At 40.4% G+C, this 27,500-nt stretch overlaps 2 protein-coding genes across 12 annotated transcripts in view; one reads left to right on the top strand and one right to left on the bottom strand.

Moving 5' to 3' along the window:
- sb:cb288 (uncharacterized) overlaps positions 1-9,269 on the top strand; it is a 16,285-nt gene extending 7,016 nt beyond the window's left edge. Inside the window, exons 4-5 of one of the 3 annotated variants that reach the window (XM_062024242.1) lie at positions 8,499-8,583; positions 8,650-9,269. In XM_062024242.1, the coding sequence (XP_061880226.1) occupies positions 8,499-8,583; positions 8,650-8,666 (102 nt within the window). In that variant the 3' untranslated portion in view covers positions 8,667-9,269. Of the gene's footprint in view, positions 1-5,523; positions 6,565-8,498; positions 8,584-8,649 lie in introns of those variants that run through there. The other 2 variants (XM_062024241.1, XM_062024240.1) reach the window with 2 other exon arrangements.
- Positions 9,270-22,736: 13,467 nt separating this feature from the next.
- Positions 22,737-27,500, bottom strand: part of LOC133632878 (rho guanine nucleotide exchange factor 28-like) — an 87,113-nt gene continuing 82,349 nt past the window's right edge. For 4 of the 9 annotated variants that reach the window (XM_062025660.1, XM_062025659.1, XM_062025661.1 and 1 more), the window contains 5 exons: positions 26,932-27,036; positions 26,698-26,862; positions 25,759-26,010; positions 23,885-24,248; positions 22,738-23,791 (listed from right to left, as the gene is read on the bottom strand). In XM_062025660.1, the coding sequence (XP_061881644.1) occupies positions 23,604-23,791; positions 23,885-24,248; positions 25,759-26,010; positions 26,698-26,862; positions 26,932-27,036 (1,074 nt within the window). In that variant the 3' untranslated portion in view covers positions 22,738-23,603. Of the gene's footprint in view, positions 23,792-23,884; positions 24,249-25,758; positions 26,011-26,697; positions 26,863-26,931; positions 27,037-27,500 lie in introns of all 9 variants that reach the window. The other 5 variants (XM_062025657.1, XM_062025656.1, XM_062025658.1 and 2 more) reach the window with 2 other exon arrangements.

Raw genomic sequence — 27,500 nt, 5'->3', positions numbered from 1 at the left:
AAGGACGTTCCCTTTAGATTTCCGATCCTTAACATTTTACGTTCATCATAATTAAGCTTAAGGCCAGATTGCTGTGAAAATATGTCCAAAAGATTAAGAAGGTTCTGCAAACAATGAGGAAAATTCTTATCTTTGTGAATCAGCCTTTTCTGACATGAACTTCATCAAGAACAAACACAGAACATGCCTCACTGATGCACATCTGCAAGACTCACTCAGAGTTGCAGTGTCAAGTTACACACCAGGGGCCGTACTTATCAAGCTTCTTAGAGTGCCATTTTACACTTAAGTCCTGAGAATTTGCGAAATTTAGTCCTACTCTCAAACTTAAGAATAAAAGCTTTTTATCAACGTTCTTAAGTCTAAGAATCACTCCTACTCTCCACGATATTTAAGAGACCTTCAGAGGTGTCTTAAGTGGTTAGGAGTTGCCAGCAGGGGATGGCACTGAGGCGAGAGAGACGTGCGCGAACGTTCAGGGAACGGAACAATGTGGTTTTTTTTTTGATGACAAGCAGCTGATCCAACGGTATCGTTTAGACAGAGCGGATATTATTTTTGTCACAGATGTAATACTTTTCGATTCCTTGTTGATTTCTGCATGTGTCTGCAGTGGGCTAGTATATATAGAGCCACCCACACCAGTTTCAAATTAGTTGCCTAATTAATGAATTGGAAAGAAAATGTTATGACAGTAGCGTATGTGTGTGGCTGTGAGGTGAGTGACGTCAGTGAGTGTGTGGGCGAGAGAAGAGAGGGAGCGGTAGCGTGAGTGCCGGCGGGGACTAGTTTGTTTTGTATTATTTTGTAGTTTATTGTCAAAATATACACTCCCATTGTCCACTTAAATATTTCCAAGATATTTCTTTATTCTTAGACAACGGATTCCCTTCCGTGATTGGTCATTTCTATGGACACAGAAATGACGTCACCTAAAATTCCGTTTACGGCACATAGTAATGTCGTAATTCAGCTCTGAGTGTGACACTTAAGATTCAGTCCTACACTTCGCTGAAAGTGTGAGTAAGACGCTTGATAACTAACTTTTAAGTGCAGCTTTCAGCGAAGAATTTATTTACTCTTAAGTCAACTCTTAGCAGACTTCTTAGGAGTAATTCTAAGAAGCTTGATAAGTACGGCCCCAGAGTACAACACACTAGTTAACAGCATGCAATGCCAGGCTTCCCACTAACTGACAAAGAAACAGATAACAGATTTGGTGTCCAGTTCAAAGTGTGACATGATTTAAAAATTTGAGAGTTTACTTTTGTATTTTACATGAGTTATTATTTGTACAAACATGGTGCAAAGTAATTCATGATTTGTTCAAAAATGTTAGTGGCTAGCTAGTTAAAATGGGATATTGTGATTTCACAAGACTGTCTTAGAAGTGATCATTTGAAAATGTTCAATTTGAAAAATGTGCACTTAGAGAAAATATAAAAATAAAGTGTTGCATATTGATATTTATCTGTTTCTATATATATTTATTGTGAGAAATCATTAAGATGATCAGTGTTTCCACAAAGATAAATATCATTAATTATTAATAATAACAGAGTTAAAGGTAAATTGAGCAAATTGGCTACTTCTGGCAATTTATTTAAGTGTGTATCTAACTGGTAGCCCTTCGCATTAATCAGTACCCAAGAAGTAGCCCTTGGTTTCAAAAAGGTTGGTGACCCCTGGTTTATTGGATACATCCATCCATCCATCCATTTTCTACCGCTTATTCCCTTCGGGGTCGCGGGAGGCGCTGGAGCCTATCTCAGCTACAATCGGGCAGAAGGCGGGGTGCACCCTGGACAAGTCGCCACCTCATCACAGGGCCAACACAGATAGACAGACAACATTCACACTCACATTCACACACTAGGGCCAATTTAGTGTTGCCAATCAACCTATCCCCAGGTGCATGTCTTTGGAGGTGGGAGGAAGCCGGAGTACCCGGAGGGAACCCACGCAGTCACGGGGAGAACATGCAAACTCCACACAGAAAGATCCCGAGCCCGGGATTGAACTCACGACTACTCAGCACCTTCGTATTGTGAGGCAGACGCACTAACCCCTCTCCCACCGTGCTGCCCTTATTGGATACAATGAAACACAAATACGCATATAGAGTCAACTTGTTTTTTCCACTCTACTACTACTTTAAAGGCCTACTGAAATGAATTTTTTTTATTTAAACGGGGATAGCAGATCTATTCTATGTGTCATACTTGATCATTTCGCGATATTGCCATATTTTTGCTGAAAGGATTTAGTATAGAACAACGACGATAAAGATTGCAACTTTTGGTATCTGATAAAAAAAAGGCTTGCACCTACCGGAAGTAGCGTGACGTAGTCAGTTGAACATATACGCAAAGTTCCCTATTGTTTACAATGATGGCCGCATGAAGTGAGAGAGATTCGGACCGAGAAAGCGACAATTTCCCCATTAATTTGAGCGAGGATGAAAGATTTGTGGATGAGTAAAGTGCAAGTGAAGGACTAGTGGGGAGTTGAAGCTATTCAGATAGGGAAGATGCTGTGAGAGCCGGGGGTGACCTGATATTCAGCTGGGAATGACTACAACAGTAAATAAACACAAGACATATATATACTCTATTAGCCACAACACAACCAGGCTTATATTTAATATGCCACAAATTAATCCTGCATAAAAACACCTGCGTGTTTGTTATGCTAGCTCCTAGCTCCTCTGCTAGCTCCTAGCTCCATAGAACACGCCAATACAATTCAAACACCTGATCAACACACACAATCACTCAGCCCAAAAGACCGTTCACCTAACCCAAGGTTCATAAAGCTTATATATTTTTAAAAAGTTACGTACGTGACGCGCACATACGGTCAAGTTATCGAATGTTTAGCAGCCAAGGCTGCATACTCACGGTACCTGATATTCAGCTGGGAATGACTACAACAGTAAATAAACACAAGACATATATATACTCTATTAGCCACAACACAACCAGGCTTATATTTAATATGCCACAAATTAATCCTGCATAATAACACCTGCGTGTTTGTTATGCTAGCTCCTAGCTCCTCTGCTAGCTCCTAGCTCCATAGAACACGCCAATACAATTCAAACACCTGATCAACACACACAATCACTCAGCCCAAAAGACCGTTCACCTAACCCAAGGTTCATAAAGCTTATATATTTTTAAAAAGTTACGTACGTGACGCGCACTTACGGTACGTGTTATGCTAGCTCCTAGCTCCTCTGCTAGCTCCTAGCTCCATAGAACACGCCAATACAATTCAAACACATGATCAACACACACAATCACTCAGCCCAAAAGACCGTTCACCTAACCCAAGGTTCATAAAGCTTATATATTTTAAAAAAGTTACGTACATACGCAAAAAAAAGCCAAAGCTGCATACTCACAGTAGCACGTCTGCGTCTTTGTCATCCAAATCAAAGTAATCCTGGTAAGAGTCTGTGTTGTCCCAGTTCTCTACAGGCGTCTGTGTATCCAAATCAAAAGTCCTCCTGGTTAGAGTCTCTGTTATCCGAGTTCTTCCATCTTGACTGCATCTTTCGGGAATGTAAACAAAGAAGCGCCGGCTGTGTACTGTTGTGGCTGACTACGTTCGAAAAATACGTCCATTTCGCACCGACAACTTTCTTCTTTGCTTGCTTGGCTTCCTTCTCCATAATGCAATGAACATGATTGAAACAGATTCACGAACACAGATGTCCAGAATACTGTGGAATTATGAAATGAAAACAGAGCTTTTTCATATCGGCTTCAATGTGGAAGGCATACCCGTGTTCGCCGGGCTACGTCACACGCATACGTCATCCTCAGAGGCGTTTCGAACCGGAAGTTTAGCGGCAAATTTAAAATGTCACTTTATAAGTTAACCCGGCCGTATTGGCATGTGTTATAATGTTAAGATTTCATCATTGATATATAAACTATCAGACTGCGTGGTCGGTAGTAGTGGGTTTCAGTAGGCCTTTAAGACTGATGTCCTCACCTCCAGCGGCTCTGCACGCACCGTGGCCTATGTTTGATTGAATGCTGTTTTACAGTTGTTCATATTGGATTCCAAGGACTCTGTGGGTTTCTTTAGGGTGGTCTAAATTGACCCTTATAAGGTCTGTAACTCTGACAGTGTTGGGTCTATTTGGTTCCAGTTGTACACTGTCAAAGGTAAAGACTTACCTTGAAATAAATTAAAAAAAAGAGAAACACTGCTTTAGGGGGTCTAAATTTATATTTACAAGTCTGTAACTGACACACATGCACACATCGAGACTAACATTAGTCTCTTTTTCAAGCCTGAACTCTCCAAGAGAAGAGGCAAATAAATGTTACACAGATTTGCAACAAAAACAGGACACTGATAGACTTACAGCAGCTGTAAACAGTACATATTAGTCAGGAAACTCAAGGAGAAACATTGAATCAACAGTGAACAAAATTGGGTAGTTACCGCTTTTAGCAAGCAGGAGAATGTTGAGTGGGTTTAAATGTTGGCGCTGTTGTTTGTGAAAGATAGTTTGAGATGCCAAGACCCGCCTTCTTCTTCTTTCTTTTAATGGGAGTTTGCAAGCTTGTGGTGTGCATTACCGCCACCTATTGTTTGAATTGAGATGGTACTCTACCCTAAATTATTTTTTTCAACCCTGTCTTTAAAAAAAAAAAAAATTAATTGCTTTGTACCCTACATGTTCTAAATGCAATCTTTAAATATCCTCCACTGCTGTACTAACCTTCTCTTTCTTAAGCTTATTTTTCATTATTTCCCCATCTCTATTGTATTTCATGTCGAAAATGGATGCATATACTGCATTAATACATTGTCTACATTTTCTTTTCGGTGACTATAATCACACATCCCTGTGTTATGTTTCCTTATTAATTTCACATATACAATATGCACATCTTAACCTCATTCCAGTAATGATATCTTCCTCTTTCCTATTTCTATGGCCACCTTTTATTACTCTTACACTCCTCTGGACTCTGTAATACTGCCTCCATTTTCTTTCTTTATTCCAATTATTCTACCATTTTCTATTTAAAGTTAAAGTACCAATGATTGTCACACACACACTAGGTGTAGTCAAATTATTCTCTGCATTTGAACTATCACCCTTGATCACCTCCTGGGAGGTGAGGGGAACAGTGAGCAGCAGCGGCCAGCGCCCGGGAATAATTTTTGGTGATTTAACCCCCAAGTCCCATTTTTATAGTCTTTGGTATGACTCGGCCGGGGTTTGAACTCAACGACCTACCGATCTCAGGGCGGACACTTAACCATTAGGCCACTGAGCAGGTTAGTTCTTTCTTAACTATACTTTTCCCTTCTGCTTTACTGTAATTAATGTCCATGTTTATTTCTGTTTTGGTTGTTGCTTGCGTTGCATACCGATCTGCTAGTTCGTTACCCACAACTCCTACGTGAGCCTGTACCCAGGGAAATGTTACCACGCTTTACTAATTCTTAAGATTATCGGAACTATTTCATATATTAAATCTTGTTTTGTGACAGGACGGTGTGGCTTGTGTGGTAGAGCGGCCGTGCCAACAACTTGAGGGTTCCAAGTTCGATCCCAGTTTTCTCCGTCCTAGTCACATCCGTTGTGTCTTTGAGCAAGACACTTCACCCTTGCTCCTGATGGGTTGTGGTTAGGGCCTTGAATGGCAGCTCCCACCATCAGTGTATGAATTATCCAATTAACTGCCATGTAATTGCTATTAATTCCAGTGTAAAAACGATAACTTGTCGTTAATGCTTTCACTATGTTTTGTTGTGGAATAACTGCTATTACGTCTTTATTATAGTTTTTGATGCATCTGTATATACAGTCGAGGTCAAAAGTTTTCATACACTTGTAAATAACATAATATCATGGCTGTCTTGAGTTTCCAATAATTTCTACAACTCTTATTTTTGTGTGATAGAGTGATTGGAGCACATACTTGTTGATCACAAAAAACATTCATGAAGTTTGGTTCTTTTATGAATTTATTATGTGACCACATCTGCTGGGTCAAAAGTATACAGCAATGTTAATATTTGGTTACATGTCCCTTGGAAAGTTTCTCTGCAATAAGGCCCTTTTGGTAGCCATCCACAAGCTTCTGGCAAGCTTCTGGTTGAGTTTTTGACCACTCTTCTTGACAAAATTGGCGCAGTTCAGCTAAATTTGTTGGTTTTCTGACACGTTTAAGTCAGAACTTTGGGAAGGCCATTCTAAAACCTTCATTCTAGCCTAATTTAGCCATTCCTTTACCACTTTTGACGTGTGTTTGGGGTCATTGTCCTGTTGGAACACCCAACCGCATCCAAGACCCATGTCCTGAAGAATTTGGAGGTAATCCTCCTTTTTCATTGTCCCATTTACTCTCTGTAAAGCACTAGTTCCATTGGCAGCAATACAGGCCCAGAGCGTAATACTACCACCACCATGCCTGACGGTAGGTTTGCTGTTCCTGGGATTAAAGGCCTTACCTTTTCTCCTCCAAACATATTGCTGGGTATTGTGGCCAAACAGCTAAATTTTTGTTTAATCTAATAAATTCATAAAAGAACCAAACTTCATGAATGTTTTTTGTGACCAACAAGTATCTATCACAAAAAAATAAGAGTTGCCGAAATTATTGGAAACTCAAGACAGCCATGACGTTATGTTCTTTACATGTGTATGTAAACTTTTGACCACGACTGTATTTTGACGTATTCTTAATACTTTTCCTCAATAAATGCTTCTATCTGATGATTTAAACTTCTATTCTTTAATAATTGCATATCCATGTCTGCCAGGAATTGGTATTCTATTATCAATTTGATCTTTTTTTACACATATCTCATGTTATCCATCCAAAACTCTTAATCATTTTATTTTTTATTAGCAATTTAGTAGTACTTGATGATATCCTGCAACTATCCCCTTCCTTCATCTCGATGTGTAAATAAAGCTGTAGTCACTCACCAATAGCCAAATGAAGCCGCTGACCAAAACATTGCATCACTCAGGAGTCGAGAAGTCTGCAACGGAGCCGCCATATTCTTTAGAAAAGTGTGTTGTGTTTGTTGTGCATCAGAGAAGCAAGCTAAGTAAGGAGAATTTGTAACCCATTTTGAAATGGTTCCATTTTCATCGTTATTGCAGGAGGCTGTAATGTACACTATGTTGCCAATAGTATTTGGCCACCCATCCAAATGATCAGAATCAGGTGTCCTAATCACTTGGCCCGGCCACAGGTGTATAAAATCAAGCACTTAGGCATGGAGACTGTTTCTACAAACATTTGTGAAAGAATGGGCCACTCTCAGGAGCTCAGTGATGTCCAGCGTGGAACTGTCATAGGATGTCACCTGTGCAACAAATCCAGTCGTGAAATTTCCTCGCTCCTAAATATTCCAAAGTCAACTGTCGGCTATATTATAAGAACATTTAAGAGTTTGGGAACAACATCAAGTCAGCCACCAAGTGGTAGGCCACGTAAACTGACAGAGGGGTCAGCGGATGCTGAAGCGCATAGTGCAAAGACTTTCTGCACAGTCAGTTGCTACAGAGCTCCAAACTTCATGTGACTTTCCAATTAGCCCACGTACAGTACACAGAGAGCTTCATGGAATGGGTTTTCATGGCTGAGCAGCTGCATCTAAGCCATACGTCACCAAGTCCAATGTAAAGCGTGGGATGCAGTGGTGTAAAGCACGTCACACTGGACTCTAGAGCAGTGGAGACACGTCCTCTGGAGTGATGAATCACGCTTTTCTATCTGGCAATCCGATGGACCAGTCTGGGTTTGCAGGTTGCCAGGAGAACGGTACATTTTGGACTGCATTGTGCCTAGTGTGAAATTTGGTGGAGGAAGAATTATGGTGTGGGGTTGTTTTTCAGGAGTTGGGCTTGGCCCCTTAGTTCCAGTGGAAGGAACCCTGAATGCTCCAAGATACCAAAACATTTTGGGCAATTCCATGCTCCCAACATTGTGGTAACAGTTTGTAGCAGGCCCCTTCCACTTCCAACATGACTGTGCACAAAGCAAGGTCCATAAAGACATGGATGACAGAGTCTGGTGTAGATGAACTTGACTGGCCTGCACAGAGTCCTGACCTGAACCCGATAGAACCCATTTGGGATGAATTGGAACGGAGACTGAGAGCCAGGCCTTCTCGACCAACTGTGTCGAGAAGGCACAATTGCATTGGTGTGTGACCTCACCAATGCGCTTTTGGAAAAGTGGCGGAAAATTCCTATAAACACACTCCGCAATCTTGTGGACAGCCTTCCCAGAAGAATTGAAGCTGTAATAGCTGCAAAAGGTGGACCGACATCATATTGAACCCTATGGGTTAGAAATGGGATGGCACTTCAAGTTCATATGTGAGTCAAGGCAGGTGGCCAAATACTTTTGGCAATATAGTATATATCACGACATAGATGTTAGGCCGTGTAAAACATCCCTAAGATCTATTGATGCATCTTCTTCTTTAAATGTGTGTGCTTGCAGGAGCTATTGCGGCTGCCTTGTTCATCGCAATGTTGCTGGGCCTCTATGCCGTGCTGTGGAAGTGCATGGTGTCCCCACCACAAAGGTAACCACAGTCAAACACCGTCACAAAACATTCCTGCTGACGCTCGCCCGTGTGGTCGCCTTCCAGAAAGCGCCGGAAGGTGAGAGCGAGAGTTCACCAAAGAACGTCGGTGTGAAGATTTGACACGGGAGTAAAATACCAGTTTTTCTAGAAAAAGTGTGGACTGAGATGCAGGTGGAGCACTTTTCTCCTCGTCACCATGCAAAAGTGTTCACTTTTTTCCTTTTTTTTTTTTTGGTAAACTCTGCTTTTCTTACTGCAGCCTTCTGAATGTTGGAAACTGTGCCTGCTGGATTTTGTTTTTGCTCTATGAACTCAGTGAGGCACAACATGGCCACTCACTCCTTCGGGAACAAATAAGCTGTGTGTGTGTTTGTGTATGCAAAGTATTGTTACATATATGGAACCTCAAATCGCACAGTTCTGAGGGTATTCTAAGCACATTGCCTTTGATATATTTCATCAACCTTCCTTGGAATGCTTTACTAAATGACTGCAGACATTTTGTTATAAGTCGCAGCATTTTGTAGTGTACTGTGAACCTCGATAAATGTGAAAACATCTAACTAATGCTGTACTTTCTGAATGGGGGGCAGGACCTCATGGGTGGGTCGCTGCGTGGTGTTCATGTTTTTATTCGCCTCCAGCTGGGCTTGTTCACCCTGGCAAGACAGCGGAACATGGGTGTACAGAACTGAAAGAAGCCTGCATAGGCCGCAGGTTTGTTTTTGCTGCATGAAACCAGAACAACTAAGATGGCATCTGGAGACCTTAATTCATACCCAGTCAAGTCAAAAGGCCACTGAACTTTTTTTATTTACTTATGCCGCAAAAACACTGTTGGCCTCGTACAAAAAAAAAAGATTATAGATTATTATCAAGGCTTAGGTCAGGTCAATTACAAGAATACATACTAACAATCAAATATACTGCAAAAGAGACTCATAAAATCTGATAAATAAATGTACATACAATTACACAGTGCTAAAACAAATTAGTTCTAATTAAATTTATACTAAATAATATATTTATTATAAAAACTGTCAATAAAATTTAGGTCACTTTAGTCATAATTTTTGCGCTTAAGAAACTTTTCTGTGAGTTTAGCCCCAGACTTAGACAAACTTTATTGAGAAAAGGATAACACTCTCAAGGGAAATAAAAAAGAAAGAACTAATAGATAAAATAAAATAGACTAGTGCAGAGCCATGGACCAGTGGTTCTCAAAACCACTATAACGACTAATATTAAAATACAGTAGCGTAGTAGGTCTAAATATTAATTAAAAGCAAGGCAGAGGTTTAATTTAACAAGTATACTAAACATTTTGGCTACTGTAACATTACAGTTTGAACAGTAACACTGTGTTTAAATATTTAATTGATTCTCTGTCATACCACTAGATGGAGTATGTGTACCACAGTCTGAGAATCACTGGAATAGACAAAATCAACAATACAGAAGCCATAGTGTAGAACAGGGGTGCCCAAACTTTTTCCACTGAGGGCTGCACACAGAAAAATTAAAGCTTGCGGGGGCCATTTTGATAGTTTTCATTTTCAAATCATAACAAAATATATGGATTTGGGTTTTTTTTCCCTTTAGGGCTCCCGTGGACCATAAAGGGTCTAAGTCATTAAAATGTTAAAAACAAGTCAAATTATTTTTAAATTTTTTTTATTTAACGCTTACAGTAAAACTCTACAGTATATCAACTTCAGGTTGATATAAAATTTAAAAAACCAAAGGTTTTATACCTTTTCTGTCAAGACAACGTTGTTTTTTATAATAAAACTGAAATATGCAGTGTTTCCCCCACTGCCCAAAACATTCAGAAAGCAATGTTTGATGTGAAGTAATTAGAGCCTTAAAAACATCAATAATGCAGGACACCATTGATATTAATTCATTGTTATTTTTGAGTAATCACAGTGAAAAGATAAATAAAATCCCATTAAATATATTTAGGATACAAAAGGTGCCCCACTCAAAGTGATACATTTGTATTATTTTTTTTTTTACTTTCAACAATTAAGTTACGAGATCAACTTCAGATATATCTGTCGATTTTACGTTTAAACTATTATGTTTGTTTTATGCTCTTTTGTCAAAGAAAACGATGTTTTTGTATGGCAACCACACAATATATGCAATATTTTCCACATAAAACATTTTAAAGTGAAATATTTTAAATAATTGGAGCCTTGAATAGGTCAATAATTCATTATAACTGATTTTTTTGTTTTTGTTTTTTTAAAGCAATGGCAAAAAAATAAAAATAGAGACAAAAGAAAAAAACAGCCTGCATGGCAGCTTTGTGTCAACATTGCAACTTTTTCTAGTTAGATTTCACCTCATTCCACTTTTTGTAATGTTTAATTTTGCAATAGCATTTCCAGAATGTGTGGCGGGCCGGTAAACAATTAGCTGCGGGCCGCAAATGGCCCCCGGGCCGCACTTTGGACACCGCAGGTGTAGAACAACAGCGATAGAATGGGACAACTAAAAAATAAAATAGTAAATACAGCTTAAATATATTCAGCTGAGAAATATATTTTTGGCGGCCCTTGAAGGGGTGCTCGTGGCCCAACAATGGGCAAGAAACACTGTACTAGAGCAGGGGTGTCAAACCTATGGCCCGTGGGCTGGATCAGGCCCGCAAACAGGTTTTATCCGGCCCACGAGATGAGTTTGGTACCGTATTTTCCACACCATAAGCCGCACTTAAAAACCACAAATGTTCTCAAAAGCTGACAGTGCGCCTTATATATGGATTAATATTAATATTCATTTTCATAAAGTTTAGGTCTCGCAACTACGGTAAACAGCCGCCATCTTTTTTCCCCGTAGAAGAGGAAGCGCTTCTTCTACGGTAAGCAACCGCCCCCATAGAAGAGGAAGCGCTTCTTCTTCTACTGTAAGCAACCGCCAAGGTGAGCACCCGCCCCCGTAGAAGAAGAAGCGCGCGGATATTACGTTTCATTTCATTTGTGTGTTTCTGTAAAGACCACAAAATGGCTCCTACTGAGAGACACGCGTACAAGGTTCCACTGACTTTTGATATTCCTGTGAACCGCACTGGATACAACGGGAGCACGTACGGTGAATATTCGCACCACGGAATGAGAAGTCGTCCTTCACTGTGGTTCTAGCTTGCCATGCTAATGGCCAGAAACTTCCACCCATGGTGATATTCAATAGGAAGACCTTGCCAAAAGAGAACTTTCCAGCCGGCGTCATCATAAAAGCTAACTCGGAGGGATGGATGAAGAAAAGATGAGCTAGTGGTTGAGAGAAGTTTACGCGAAGTGTGACTTTTTTCACGCAGCTCCGTCCCTGTTGATCTACGACTCCATAACTTCAGAAAGTGAGCTTTAAATGTTTATTTTGTGTGTTGTGTGACATTAACGTTCGAGCAACGTTGAGTTATTGATGTTGCTATTGCTCTGCACTATTTTGAGTGTTACTATTTTTGTGATTGCACATTTGCACATTACATTTTGGGAGTGAACAGAGTTGTTAGAACGCTGGTTTGTAATATATTATTAAAGTTTGACTGACCTGACTGTTTTTTTGACATTCCCTTTAGCGCAGCGTAGGTGCGGTTTATAACACGGGGCGGCTTATAGGTAAACAATGTTTTGAAATATGCCATTCATTGAAGGTGCGGCTTATAACACGGGGCGGCGTATGGTGCGGAAAATATGGTAAGTATAAAAATGAGCATTTTGAATGAAATAAATTGCTGTTCTAAATGTGTCCACTAAATGTCGCAATAGCGATTCTTTGTATGTGCTGCTGCAAGAGTGGGCGGAGCTATGCACTATGTCTTGATTGTAATGTAAACTGTGACATTTCTACCTAAATGTATGCTTTTCATAATCTGTACATTTCGTGTTGGACACATAAATATACTAAAATAATATGTACCCCCTTCTAACTTTATCTATGATTAATGAAATGAGTCCAAATTCACAAGTTGTATTATAGATGATGCTACATATGTACAGAATGAACCACATGATGGTATTACTTCAGTGGAGGAAAATTAGTAAATTACATTATTAACATGCTATAATTTGACACTGATATTATTGAGTTGTACATTCTTGGGTAGCAGGTTGTAATGGTGATAGTTTATGGTGATACTAATGAACAAAAACACAAATATGTGTAATTAAATATATGGCTAGCGTTAATTAGCCTTTTTATCAGACTATTTTTTCAATTATAAATGACATTACAGCACCCCCCGCGACCCCGAAAGGGACAAGCGGTAGAAAATGGATGGATTATTTTTAATTTCATTTTCTGATGGATTACAATTGAACATAATCGGGATCATTTTAAAACTCTGCCAGATTCAATTCCACCTATATGACTGATGAACATTATCACATCGTTGATTCAGAAAGTATTAACGACGACGAATGAAGCTAGAATACCTTTAACCGCAACATTTAAGTGTAAAAAAAGCTTTATGTTTTCTACATTTTCTGAATCTGCTTGGTCTATTTTTAAACAAAGAAAACAATCTTAAAATTGTCTTTATTTTTAAGTTATCGTGTCATGATTTTACCAGTCCGGCCCACGTCGGAATAGATTTTTCTTCATGTGACCCCTGTGCAAAAATGAGTTTGACACTCCTGTACTAGAGGAACCAAAATATGGTTCCATGATAGCATTAATGCAGGGGTCGGCAACCCAAAATGTTGAAAGAGCCACATTGGACCAAAAATACAAAAACAAATCTGTCTGGAGCCGCAACAAATTAGAAGCCATAATACAAACAGATAGTGTGTCATGAGATATACATTGAATTAAGATGACTTAAAGGAAACTTAATGAGCTTAAATATAGCTACAAATGAGGCATAATGATGCAATATGTACATATAGCTAGCCTAAATAGCATGTTAGCATCGATTAGCTTGCAGTCATGCAGTGACCAAATATGTCTGATTAGCACTCCACACAAGTCAATAACATCAACAAAACTCACCTTTGTGTATTCACGCACAACGTTAAAAGTTTGGCGGACAAAATGAGACAGAAAAAGAAGTGGCATAAAACACGTCCTAGAAAGTCGGAGAAAGTTATACATTGTAAACAAACTAAGGTGAGTTCAAGGACCGCCAAAATTAGTAGGACAAAACGGCGCTCGCCAAATACTCGAATCAGTGAAGCATGTTTAATATAAACAGTGTGCTTTATAACAATTAGGGAGGTTTGTGTCATGTTTGTCCTCCTACAGTAACCATATTAAAAAAATATATATATATTTTTTCCCCTCATCTTTTTCCATTTTTCATACATTTTTGAAAAAGCTTCAGAGAGCCACTAGGGCGGCGCTAAAGAGCCGCGGGTTGCCGACCCCTGCATTAATGATCGTTAAAGTGTTATGGTTACTAAGGGGAGGTGACGGCGACAGACACTAGATGGCAGTAAGGTTCACTAATTTATTATATATATATATATATATATATATATATATATATATATATATATATATATATATATATATATATATATATATATATATATATATATATATATATATATATATATATATTAACTGAAGTGTGTTACCAAAGTGTTGACGAGAGCAAACGGGCAGTCCGTGGGGCAGGCAGGTGATCCGGGCGAGAGAGAAGCATCAGAAGAAAGTCCAAGCGGGAGGTCGAGAATCCAAAAGGCAGTCCGGGGGGCAAGGGGGGGAACAACGAGGGACCACAGGGGAACACGGGAAGCGCTGCGGGAAGACAACAAGAACATCAGAACAATGGAAACATGGAAGTCACAGGGAAGGAGCGAGTTCGCGGGATGGAAGCCAGGCAGATACAGGACGCTTACAAGGGTAAAGAAGACTATACTCCGGCGCCGCCTGGCAGGTTCTGCGAGCTTATGAAGGCAGGTCCTTCATTAAGTGCAGGTGTGCAGAATGCCGGTGATCGTTTGCAGCTGGCGGCCGGAGACGCGCACGGCGCGCTCCTGGATGTGCGCGCCTGTGGGCGTGTCCCCACAGACGGATGAGAGGCGTTGGCAGGAGCCTGAGCCGAATAAAGTGCTGATTCATGTGGTTTCCAGGTTAAAACGAGCACAACTGCAGATTCCGACACCCGGGCATGTTTTGGTTCGTGTAACTTCTACGCCTGCACACAAAAACAGTGAAAATGTGTCAAAATGTGGACCCTTACTGTCTTGTCTGTGCTCGTATTTGTCATGACAAGTACAACACATCGTTCAGTTTCAGTTTCAGTTTCAGTTTATTTCGAACATGCATACGATACAATGTAATGCATCACATATTTCCAGTTGTTTCATTACAGCACGTCCGAAAAGGAGTAGGAATAAACTGAGCTTATTTAATCCTACCCCTTTTCATTCCATAGCATTTCTATTCCATTTCCTTGTTCTCTGTAACATAACAGTGAATAAATAAATAATAAATACATAATATACCATAGTAAGTAAATAAATATTAAATACATACATAATCGCTATCTCAAAAGAACAAAAAAAAAGGGTTCAAGATGTTCATCATAATTAATGTTCTGTGTACTTTGTGAACACTTGTAGTTTGAACAGTCTCTTTAAACTGAATCATATTAAAGATTAAAGTACCAATGATTGTCACACACATACTAGATGTGGTGTGTGACAATCATTGGTACTTTAATCTTGGTGCTTTGTTTGATTTATTTGGTTAATCCATTCCATAATTTAATTCCACATACAGATACACTAAAGGTTTTAAGTGTTGTACGAGCATATAATGTTTTAAATTAGATTTCTCCTCTTGTTGAGAAGAATTGTTGTATATTCTTGCGTAGCAGGTTATATAGTTTGTACATAATTTTAGCTGTTTGCAAATGCACAAAGTCATGGAATTTCAATATTTTTGATTCAATAAATAAAGGGGTTGTATGTCCTCAATATCCAACAATATGTATTATTCTAATTGATCTTTTTTGTAACATCGTTAGTGAATGAAGCGCACATTTGTAGTTGTTTCCCCATATTTCTACACAATAACTCAGATATGGTAACACTAGTGAGCAGTAGAGAATATGAAGTGATTTTTGGTCTGGAACATGTTTTGCTTTATTTATTATTGACGTGTTTCTTGCTACTTTATGTTGTATATTTTTTACATGAGGTTTCAAGTTCATTTTATCATCTACTATTACACCCAAACATTTTCTTTTACCTTTTAAAGGCCTACTGAAATGATTTTTTTTTAATTCAAACGGGAATAGCAGATCCATTCTATGTTCATACTTGATCGTTTCGCGATATTGCCATATTTTTTCTGAAAGGATTTAGTAGAGAACTTCGACGATAAAGTTCGCAACTTTTGGTCGCTGATAAAAAAAGCCTTGCCTGTACCGCAGGGGTGTCAAAGTCAAATGGACGGAGGGCCAAATAAAAAATTTAGCTACAAGCCGAGGGCCGGACTGTTCGAATGTTCATTGAAAAATTTTTAAATGACGCATATAGTCTAGTGAACCTAATTGAACCTACTGAAAACCTAACAAATATATTCCAATATGATCAGATAAATAAAGCAATATTTTCTTATGGCTCTGTCAGTAATCTTTAATTTTCAACAGACACAAAAGACAAATTTCCTTTATATAAAAATCCCCATAACATGAACATTAAATGAAAGAAACCGGTATTCAAGGCACCATCAGTAGCCTATATTTTCTATTTTAGCAAAAGTGGGCTAAATTTACTTCAAAGAAAAAAACAATAATAGCAATTTTCTATCATCCACTCAACTGAAATATTTTTAAAATATAATTAAATTGAAATACAATAAAATAAAGTGCAAAAATCTATAAATCAAAAACAACACTTTGTTTAAGGAGAAGTAACATGCAGTGAAAACAAATATTAAACTTTAACTTTTAAACTTGAATTGAGTAAAAACTCTAAATATGTGATTGCACAGTAATGTTCACATTAAACCCCCCTCCTCCCTCCGTGGGAGGGAGGCGAGTTGGGTGCCCGAAACCCCCCGCTGGTTTCGGCCCGCCCCTTGGCGCGCGTGGCACGGCGGGCTCCGCGACCCGACGGCTGGCCCTCGTGGCTTGACGGCGGGCGCGTCCCGACGGGCCGCGCGTAGGGGTCAAACGCAGAAGTCTCAGGGCCTCGTGGTGAGGGGGTGGCCTGCGGGTTTCGGCCCGCTTGACCCCCCCGCTCCGCTTGGCGCGCGCGGCACATGACGGGTTCCGCCACCGACGCTCGGGCTGCAGCCCGACGGTGGTGCGGGCCCGGCGGTGACGCGCGGTTTGGGGAAACAAAGCAGAAGTCTCAGGGCCTCGGGGCCGGGTTTCGGCCCGCCCCCTTGGCGCGCGTGGCACGGCGGGCTCCGCGACTGACGGCCGGGCTGCAGCCCTTCGGCCGGCAGGCGCGTCCCGGCGGGCCGCTCGCCCCCTTTCGGAACCTTGGACCGGCATCCGCTTGGTGCGTGTAAAAGATCTGCGGTCTGCGGGCCGGTTCTAATAATAAATCAAGATCATCCCAAGGGCCGTAAAAAACCTTCTCGCGGGCCGGATATGGCCCGCGGGCCTTGACTCTGACATATGTGCTGTACCGGAAGTAGCGTGACGTCGCAGGTTGAAAGGCTCTTCACATTTCCCCATTGTTTACACCAGCAGCAAGAGCGATTCGGACCGAGAAAGCGATGATTACCCCATTAATTTGAGCCAGGATGAAAGATCGTGGATGAGGTACGTGAGAGTGAAGGACTAGAGTGCGGTGCAGGACGTATCTTTTTTCGCTCTGACCGTAACTTAGGTACAAGGGCTCACTGGATTCCACACTTTCTCCTTTTTCATATTGTGGATCACGGATTTGTATTTTAAACCACCTCGGATATTATATCCTCTTGAAAATGAGAGTCGAGAACGCGAAATGGACATTCACAGTGACTTTTATCTCCACGACAATACATCGGCGAAGCACTTTAGCTACGGAGCTAACGTGATAGCATCAGGCTTAACTGCAGATAGAAACAAAATAAATAAACCCCTGACTGGAAGGATAGACAGAAAATCAACAATACTATTAAACCATGGACCTGTAACTACACGGTTAATGCTTTCCAGCCTGGCGAAGCTTAACAATGCTGTTGCTAACGACGCCATTGAAGCTAACTTAGCTACGGGACCTCACAGAGCTATGCTAAAAACATTAGCTATCCACCTACGCCAGCCAGCCCTCATCTGCTCATCAACACCCGTGCTCACCTGCGTTCCAGCGATCGACGGAGCGACGAAGGACTTCACCCGATCATCGATGCGGTCGGCGGCTAGCGTCGGATAGCGCGTCTGCTATCCAAGTCAAAGTCCTCCTGGTTGTGTTGCTGCAGCCAGCCGCTAATACACCGATCCCACCTACAACTTTCTTCTTTGCAGTGTTCATTGTCCATTAAACAAATTGCAAAAGATTCACCAACACAGATGTCCAGAATACTGTGGAATTTTGCGATGAAAACAGAGCTTTTTGTATTGGATACAATGGTGTCCGAATACTTCCGTTTCAACCATTGACGTCACGCGCATACGTCATCATACATAGACGTTTTCAACCGGAAGTTTCGTGGGAAATTTAAAATTGCCTTTATAAGTTAACCCGGCCGTATTGGCATGTGTTGCAATGTTAAGATTTCATCATTGATGTATAAACTATCAGACTGCGTAGTCGGTAGTAGTGGGTTTCAGTAGGCCTTTAAATATATACTCCGTCTATTTGTATTTGTGTTTGACTTTCCCTTCTAATGTTACCGAACAGTATTATTTTAGTTTTACTGAGATTCAAACACGTCAATAGTCTGATTTTGTCAAACCATCTTTTTAATGTGTTTACTTTTTCTGTTATTTGTATTAGCTTCTGTGTGTTCTCCCCTGAACAAAACACAGTTGTATCATCTGCAAATAATACTAACTTTAAGTCCTTTGTAACTTTACAAATGTCGTTTATATAAAGATTGAACAATTTTGGTCCAAGTATTGATCCCTGAGGTACGTAACAAAATATTTTCAGCTCTGTAGAAGTGTGTTCGCCAATCTTCACGTATTGCTTCCTGTTGGTTAAGTAGCTTCTAACCCAGTTCAAGACCAACTCTCTGATTCCATCCATCCATCCATCCATTTTCTACCGCTTATTCCCTTCGGGGTCACGGGGGGCGCTGGAGCCTATCTCAGCTACAATCGGGCGGAAGGCGGGGTACACCCTGGACAAGTCGCCACCTCATCGCAGGGCCAACACAGATAGACAGACAACATTCACACTCACATTCACACACTAGGGCCAATTTAGTGTTGCCAATCAACCTATCCCCAGGTGCATGTCTTTGGAGGTGGGAGGAAGCCGGAGTACCCGGAGGGAACCCACGCAGTCACGGGGAGAACATGCAAACTCCACACAGAAAGATCCCGAGGCCGGGATTGATCTCACGACTACTCGGGACCTTCGTATTGTGAGGCAGACGCACTAACCCCTCTGCCACCGTGCTGCCCCCTCTGATTCCATACCTTTCTAATTTCTATATTAAGATATTATGATTGAGTGTGTCAAATGCTTATGTTAAATCCATACACACTGCAGGAGCACTTTTTTTGCTATTTATTGCATTGGTGATCTCTTCCGTTATTTTATTTATGAAGGGATGGCGTGGCGAAGTTGGTAGAGTGGCTGTGCCGGCAATCGGAGTGTTGCTGGTTACTGGGGTTCAATCCCCACCTTCTACCTTCCTAGTCACGTCCGTTGTGTCCTTGGGCAAGACACTTCACCCTTTGCCTCTGATGGCTGCTGCATGGCAGCTCCCGCCATCAGTGTGTGAATGTGTGTGTGAATGGGTAAATGTGGAAATACTGTCAAAGCGCTTTGAGTACCTTGAAGGTAGAAAAGCGCTATACAAGTATAACCCATTTATCATTTATTATTTAATTTGTCCAATCTGTTGTTAAACAGTTTTTCAGTAATTTAAGAAAATTGTGGAAGTAAAGAAACAGGTCTGTAGTTTGTAAACTGGTGGTGGCGCTGTTACAAGAAGTCTCAATGTTTTGCTAAATTCTTACAATATGTGGTACTAACACTGCAAGGACTGACAAACATATGTGTAAAATTTAAGCAAGGTTCGTTAAAAAACATCGAGAAAAATGTCATTTTAGGGCCACAGGCAACTAATTGGTCATAATTCATTGACCATTTGTCTAATTATAAAACACTTTGATGAATATCATTAAGGGTATGCTAGTGTGTCTCAATACTTCCATATTGAGAGTATAGATGAAATAAAAACATTGGACAATAATTGCATTCACACGGGTCAAGTCCAGTCTCCACTCGCGTGACACAGCACTGTTGTGTGGTCTGGTTGCTGTTTGGGAAGCAGATGTTCCAGCTATGACTTGGCCGTGACCTCGCTCGTATTGTGACGAGTCAGCTAGAACACACACACACACACACGTTGAAAACATGCATGAAAACGAGGGACTGCTTGTTGATGTACATTTGGGTGCCAGTATAGGGCATTGAGGGTTCAGACCTGGATACAAATATGGAAATCGAGACTGGCTTGTGGAACGAGGTCAGTTCACTTGAAATTAAACCAAAATGTGTTGTTTTTGATCCAATCTATTTCTATATTCTCAAAACATTTTGTCCTAACTCGCTCAAATTTGTACTACAACATATTTTATCAGCAGACAACATACAGTATACACACTTCAAAGTAGTCAGTGTGCAGCTTGTATAGCAGTATAGATTTGCTATCCACTGAAAATGGTTGAGCACAAAGCCATTGTTTTCTAAACTGCTGGTAAAACAAGTGAGTTGAGGACAATTTTCTTGTATGCTACAGACATAGAAGCAGTATTTACAAAAAAATGCATTTGTGCTCACACAATATGCTTGTTGTCGTGTCGTGTCACAAAGATACAATAATACAGGCATTATTAGACATTGCATGTTTAGTTTAGGAGTTATGCTTGAATAAATATTTAATGGCTTCATTTGCATTATCTCAGGATTCTAAGAAGAATACTGTCATATTGAGTAAAAAAACATTTTTGTGTTTGCAAACCTTACAAAAGCATATGTTTCTAGTAAAACTCACAAAGATACTCTGGCTTTGTGGCCACATACCAGGTGCGCAAGACTGTGGCCATTGTTGAGGTTACACTGCGAAGGTTTCTTGGCTTTCGGGGAGGTGCTAAGAAACACTCACTGAAACAGTGTGGTAGATGAGCAGTCAAATACAGGACATTATTATCATCAACACAGGAGCCAAGATTCATGTAAACTTTACATAGAGGCAAATGATGCTTTGATATACTCACTTTATGGTCTTTAATGTGTCTTATTTGATTTCTACTGAGGATCTATGGTTTACAGCATATGGCCTTCAGGGGACTGATGCTCTGCTTAAGATGACAACAAAAAGAAACACTAAGCAACAACAAAGAATACTATCAAATGTAGGCTGACCATATTCTGAAATCCCAAAAAGAGGACACATATATGCGTGCCAAGGCGGGCAGCACTCCAAGGCCGGGACTAGGTGAAAATTTGCCAATGATACTCGAACTTGCTTTATAAATAATATATATTTTTAAATAAAGCATTTTTTCTCCTCTGTTGACAGCAGTGTTGGCGCTAGGAATTTTCAAAATGGGGTCCCAGGGACCCCATCAAGTCATAAAAATGGGGTCCCACAGTAAATTTTTGGGGTCCCACTTTTTTGTAAGCGTTTTGAAAACAAATGACAAATGTATGCATTATCCTGTTGTATCTCACATTTTATATTGTGTTTTGGAAAAAGGTTGTCATAAACGTTACTTAATTCATTAAAAAAAATAATACAAAAGAAAACACATATGTAAATGTATTCAGTTATAAACATTCATTCACTTTCTTCTTTCCTTCATGGATCTAAACTTTACCACTGCTGCTAGTTTTTTCTATGTTTTTATTTAATAAGTTGTAGGTGTATTTATTTCAGTATAAAAGTGTAAAAAGTGTTTTGCTTGGGTCATGAAATGATGATAATGGTGTGCCAGGGCATACATACATTTTATATTTAACGCTTAAATCTCTGGAGTCACATCAACTTCGGATCTATTCCTCATTTCAAAATGTTTTAGTTTTTTTTATGTTGTTTTTTTTGTTTGTTTTCCGCTCTTTTTTGTCAAACAAAACTATGTTTTTTATGGCAAACACACAAAATATGCAAAATCTTCCACCAAAAATATTTTTCAAAGTGGAATATTTGATGTGAAGTAATCGGAACCTTTGATAGGTCAATAATTCATAATAACGTTGATTTTGATTCAATATTATGTTTTGAGCAATGACCGTTTGAAAGAAAAAAAAACAGCTTTGTTTTATTAGTCAACATTGCAACTTTTTCTAAATTACATTTCACCTTTAAGCTTTTTTATTTCACTTTTATGTTTTTGTTAATTTTAATAGTATTTTTAGAATGTGCCGTGGGCCTTTAAAACATTAGCTGTGGGCCACAAATGGTAAAAAAAAATTAATAATCTGCGTCCTTTCTGATTTCAATGCGTTAAAAAGACACAAAAAGTGTGTTAACGCCAACACTGGTTGACAGTATAACAAAATAAGTCACACTTATATTCTGTAACATTCACAGTTTTGGGAAAAAAAAGTGCAGAGGTAGAAATATTCAAAATAACCTCTTGTATATAATGTAAACATAAATAATGCCTCAAAACAAGTTAATTAAATTTAAACAAAAAACAGCAGATGAGCTCTCGCCCTGCACAGCTGTTTTGTGCTTTGGAGTGTCGATATGGGCTTGTAGATCTTTGGCCCCTTTATTTGCCACAGATATAGTTGCTGCTTTGCACACAGTGCATTCTGCCTTCCATGTGTCACGGCCAGGACAAAAACACAAATACTTTTCCCGCAAATCATCCGTGAAGTTGCATTTACGTTTTGGCATTTCTTGTTCTCATGTCTCTCTCCACTCACTAGCTCTCTGGCTGTGTCTCTCAGCCCCTCCCTCACGAATGTTGCTATGTGCGCGCACCTTCAGTTTTTTTTTTAAACCCCTTCTTAACTTAACCCTGGACGTACATTGAAAATACATGCAACCCTAATTCAAAATGCATTTGAGGCATTTAAGAGGCATTTAAGAAACCCCGCCCGGACACCCCGGACACCCCCGCAAAAGAGGACATGTCCGGGGAAAAGAGGACGTATGGTCAGCCTAATCAAAAGTATCAGTGTACTCACCGTAGTGTACTGCCAAAGACACCAGGTAGTCTGAAAAGGGCTGTTCTGAATCATTATTAAGCCAGTGAACTCAACTAATACAGTGCGGTATCCCACAGTACAGTTTTTTTGCACACAACCACCTTTATGAGCCGCATGAGCATTAACACGTAACAACGATTACAAGGGAAGAAACCAAACATTGTGTACAGTGCATGAAACCTTTGACACGTAATAAATTACCAAGGAGGCGGAGGGGAGGATTATGGCACTTCACTGAGAAAGGGAAGAGTGTGCATACTGTATGTAGCCCTTTCTACACATACAATACTTATATCCACACATGTATAGTTATTTTTCCTTGCATTATAATAAATAATATTTAAGATCACATGGCAGTAAGATGACACTCTTTAGGAGAGAAATTACAGCTGTACATATATAGCTCGAGAAATGGCTATTTTGTCTTTCCACATAAATTATTTATATTCATAGTTCCAGTCCAAAGTTTGGAGACAATTTTGCATTCTATTGAAAGAGAACGTGTTTCCAAACGTTGGACAGGTGCTGCATATTAAGTGCGAAAGGAAAATATCACGAGTACTTTTCTAATCATCCGTCTCCAACCAGCTGACAAAAGTCATTACAGGTAGTTTCAAAGTTTGGAAAGAAAAGGCACAACACGGAGTCGCCACAAACGCCAATAAAGGCAGATATACAGTACATGTTCCCTCATGATTATCCACAGTTTTATGTCAAAAAGCTTCATCAGAGGTAAACAATGTTCTCCTCGCCTCCATCCTCTCTGAGATGTCCTTCGAGAGAGAGGTAGGACTGTGGGGACAGGAGTGGGGTAAGGGAGGGAGAGGAGCAGTAGTTATTTTCGTAATGTTCTTGACTTGTGACCTCCGGCCTCCAGGCCCCCGGGGAATGGCGGTCCAACTGTGGACTGAAGTCTGACAAGAGGAAGAAAAATGCGTCACTTTTTGTGCATTCACAGAATCTAATAGCGGTCCGTTCGCTTCAGAATCATAGTACTTGTCACATACGCTTGCTGGTGGTCTGTGGCTGCGCTGGCACTCTGCTGCTGAAGGGATGCACAGACTCCTTCAGAGGATGGCTGCAATCTTTGTTCTTCGAGTAGTTTGTGTGCGCCAGGCAGTCCTGTGGTTGTTTTCCGTGCGCCTGGCTCAGCAGGGCATTGAGGCTGTTGTAGAGGCTGGCGCTGAGGCTGAGGTCCGCTCCGTAGCTGGCGACGTCATGGTTGTGCCTCGGGGTCGAGCGCAGATACTGGTGCGGGTTGTTGTTATTGTGGGCGGCCTGGGTCTTTTGGAGGGACGCCAGCAGAGCTCCATCATTCTCATACGTCCAACAGTTGGTGTCCAAGCTGCCTGAGCGGCTGTGACTTGACACCTGGGGAGTTTTGAAACAGAAGAAATTCATGCGTATGAATTTAAGGAATGCGGAAATGTAATTGTGCATTGAAGGACTCTTTTAGATGAGTAAATTGTTACAATAATAGCTATATTCTTGTATTTTGTCATTTATTATACATGTTTTACACCACAAACGAGCTAATGTATGATTAGTTTAAGCAGGGGTGTCCAATTAATGACGCGGTACAAAAGCATAAAATAATAAAGTAATAGATGATTCAGTTCAGTTCAGTTCAGTTTCAGTTTATTTCGAACATGCATATGATACAATGTGATGCATCACACATTTACAGTTGTGTCATTACAGCACGTCCGAAAAGGAGTAGGAAGAAGCTGATCTTATTTAATCCTACACTTTTTCATACCATAGCGATTTTATCCCATTTCCTTGTTCTCTGTAACAGAACAGTGAATAAATAAATAATGTACCATAGTAAATAAACAAATATTAAATACATAAATAATCGTTATCTCACCCCGGGGGTGCTGGAGCCTATCTCAGCTGCATTCGGGCAGAAGGCGTGGTACACCCTGGACAAGTCGCCACCTCATCACAGGGCCGACACAGATAGACAGAAAACATTCACACTCACATTCACACACTAGGGCCAATTTAGTGTCGCCAATCAACCTATCCCCAGGTGCATGTCTTTGGAGGTGGGAGGAAGCCAGAGTACCCGGAGGGAACCCACGCAGTCACGGGGAGAACATGCAAACTCCACACAGAAAGATCCCGAGCTCAGGACTACTTTGTATACCTATCGCACATGCACTAACCCCTGTGCCACCGTGCTGCCAGGGTTCAAGATATTCATCACAATTCTTTTTCTGTCTCTTAAACTGAATCATATTGGTGCTTTGTTTGCTTTCTTTGGTTAATCCATTCCATAATTTAATTCCACATACAGATATGCTAAAAGTTTTAAGTGTTGTACGAGCATACAAATTTTAGATTTTCCTCTAAGGTTATATTTCTCCTCTTTTGTTGAGAAGAATTGTTGTACATTCTTGGGTAGCAGGTTATAGTGGTGATAGGTTATGGTGAAACTAATAATGAACAAAAACACAAATATGTGTCTTTAAATATATGGCTAGCATTAATTTGCCTTTTTACCACACTATTTTTTCAATTATAAATGACATGATGTCGCATTTAAAGCCCCCACTCCCACCACTTTTTTACCAAACCCGATGATGATTAATAATCGTCATTTCAATATTGATAAAAATAATCCTGATTATTATATTTCAAGTCGATTTGTTGTATCTGATACATAGCATAGCTGGACAATATAGTGTATATTTTAAAAAACGCAAAGTAGTACTTCTTGGATCCACACACGCTGTCAGAGACAGCAGTAGGGCTTACTAAAATAATTTTTAAACTGTCCACATTGTCAAAAAACTTGATAAATCTTACTATCAGCCACTTGATTTTATAACACGATGTTCCCATGTTGTAACAATGTTTGATCACACCCACCCACCTTGTATCCATCCAGTGGAATGGTAACTGGTAGGCTGCTCTGACGGTTGTGTCTCCAGCTCTGGAGGAGCCTCTGCTGGACTTCGATCCTCTCCTTCTCTCGGTCCACGCTCTTCTGACCGTCGCGTAGTCGGTCCAGATTGCTGCGATACTCCAGCATCTGAGCCTCCAACTCCTCTCTCTCGTAGCGCAGCCTCTCTGCCTCCAGGATGCAGCGCTGCTCACGCTGCTCCAGTGCGCTTTCTTGTTCACTCTGCACACATTGAGTACGTCAGAATACTTCAATATTCAATGTCACACATTGAGCACGTCAGAATACTTCCATATTCAATGTCACACATTGAGTACGTCAGAGTACTTCAATATTCAATGTCACATATTGATACGTCAGAGTACTTCAATTTTCAATGTCACACATTGAGTACGTCAGAGTACTTCAATATTCAATGTCACACATTGAGTACGTCAGAGTACGTCAATATTCAATGTCACACATTGAGTACGTCAGAGTACTTCAATATTCAATGTCACATATAGAGTACGTCAGAGTACTTCAATATTCAATGTCACACATTGAGTACGTCAGAATACGTCAATATTCAATGTCACACATTGAGTACGTCACAGTACTTCAATATTCAATGTCACACATTGAGTACGTCAGAATACTTCAATATTCAATGTCACACATTGAGTACGTCAGAGTACTTCAATATTTAATGTCACACATTGAGTACGTCAGAATACTTCAATGTCACACATTGAGTACGTCAGAGTACTTCAATTTTCAATGTCACACATTGAGTACGTCAATATTCAATGTCATACATTGAGTATGTCAGAATACGTCAATATTCAATGTCACACATTGAGTACGTCAGAGTACTTCAATATTCAATGTCACACACTTCAATATTCAATGTCGTGGAGTGAAACCGACCTGTTGTTTCTCTCTGGCCAGACACTCTTTGTCCCAGCGCTGCTGTTGGTGCTTCAGCTTCACGTGTAGTTTCTGCACCTCATCCACCTCCTCCTTCTTCCTCTCTAAACTCTTCTTCTCAACTTCCTCTTTCTTCTTATCAGTGCCCTTCTGCCTCTCCTGATCCTGCACAACGGTACCCTGTTAATATTTCACACACTGTAGGCTAAAACACTAATCAAGACAATAGTATACCAGGGTGTTTTGGAGGGAAGTGAGGGTTTTGAGCTGAGATTTGTCTCCCCCATGAAGGAGAATTTTTTGGATCTCGAGACAGCTGTCCTGAAGGGTCACTGTCGCCTGCAAACAACAATCGAAGACAATATCACCGTCCAGCTACCCAGAGCAGGAGCTGTCCTTTATTCAGCTAAACCGCAGAGGATGGGGCGTTAACTGGAAGCGGCGATCCTTGGAGAGAGGGAAACTCATTGAATACTACAACTTAATTAGGTCACTTTCGTTTTGGTGTACTTGAAAAAGTTGAATGCAAAACTTAGATCTCCTTGACACAACAGGCACAGTGGAACCTCGATTTGGAACGTTTGCATGGCGCCAAATATGCCTCTGTGTGCGAACCATGTCTTGGCGTAGGAACGCTTCATTCATTCATTCATTTAGCATGGTGCTTGAAGCCATCGGGGGGCAGCCATTTTAAAGACATCACTTCCTGTACATGCGGGCATGGCCGTTAAGAAGACCTACATCACATCCTGCTTACATCCTGTACACATGCTGTCAGCCTGTCTTAGGCCCCGTTTACAGTC

The sequence above is a fragment of the Entelurus aequoreus genome, linkage group LG17 (genome assembly GCF_033978785.1).
Source record: "Entelurus aequoreus isolate RoL-2023_Sb linkage group LG17, RoL_Eaeq_v1.1, whole genome shotgun sequence".
NCBI classification, from domain to species: Eukaryota; Metazoa; Chordata; class Actinopteri; order Syngnathiformes; family Syngnathidae; genus Entelurus; species Entelurus aequoreus.
Note: the sequence above shows the minus strand (reverse complement) of the source record. Positions and strands in the feature narration are given on the sequence as shown.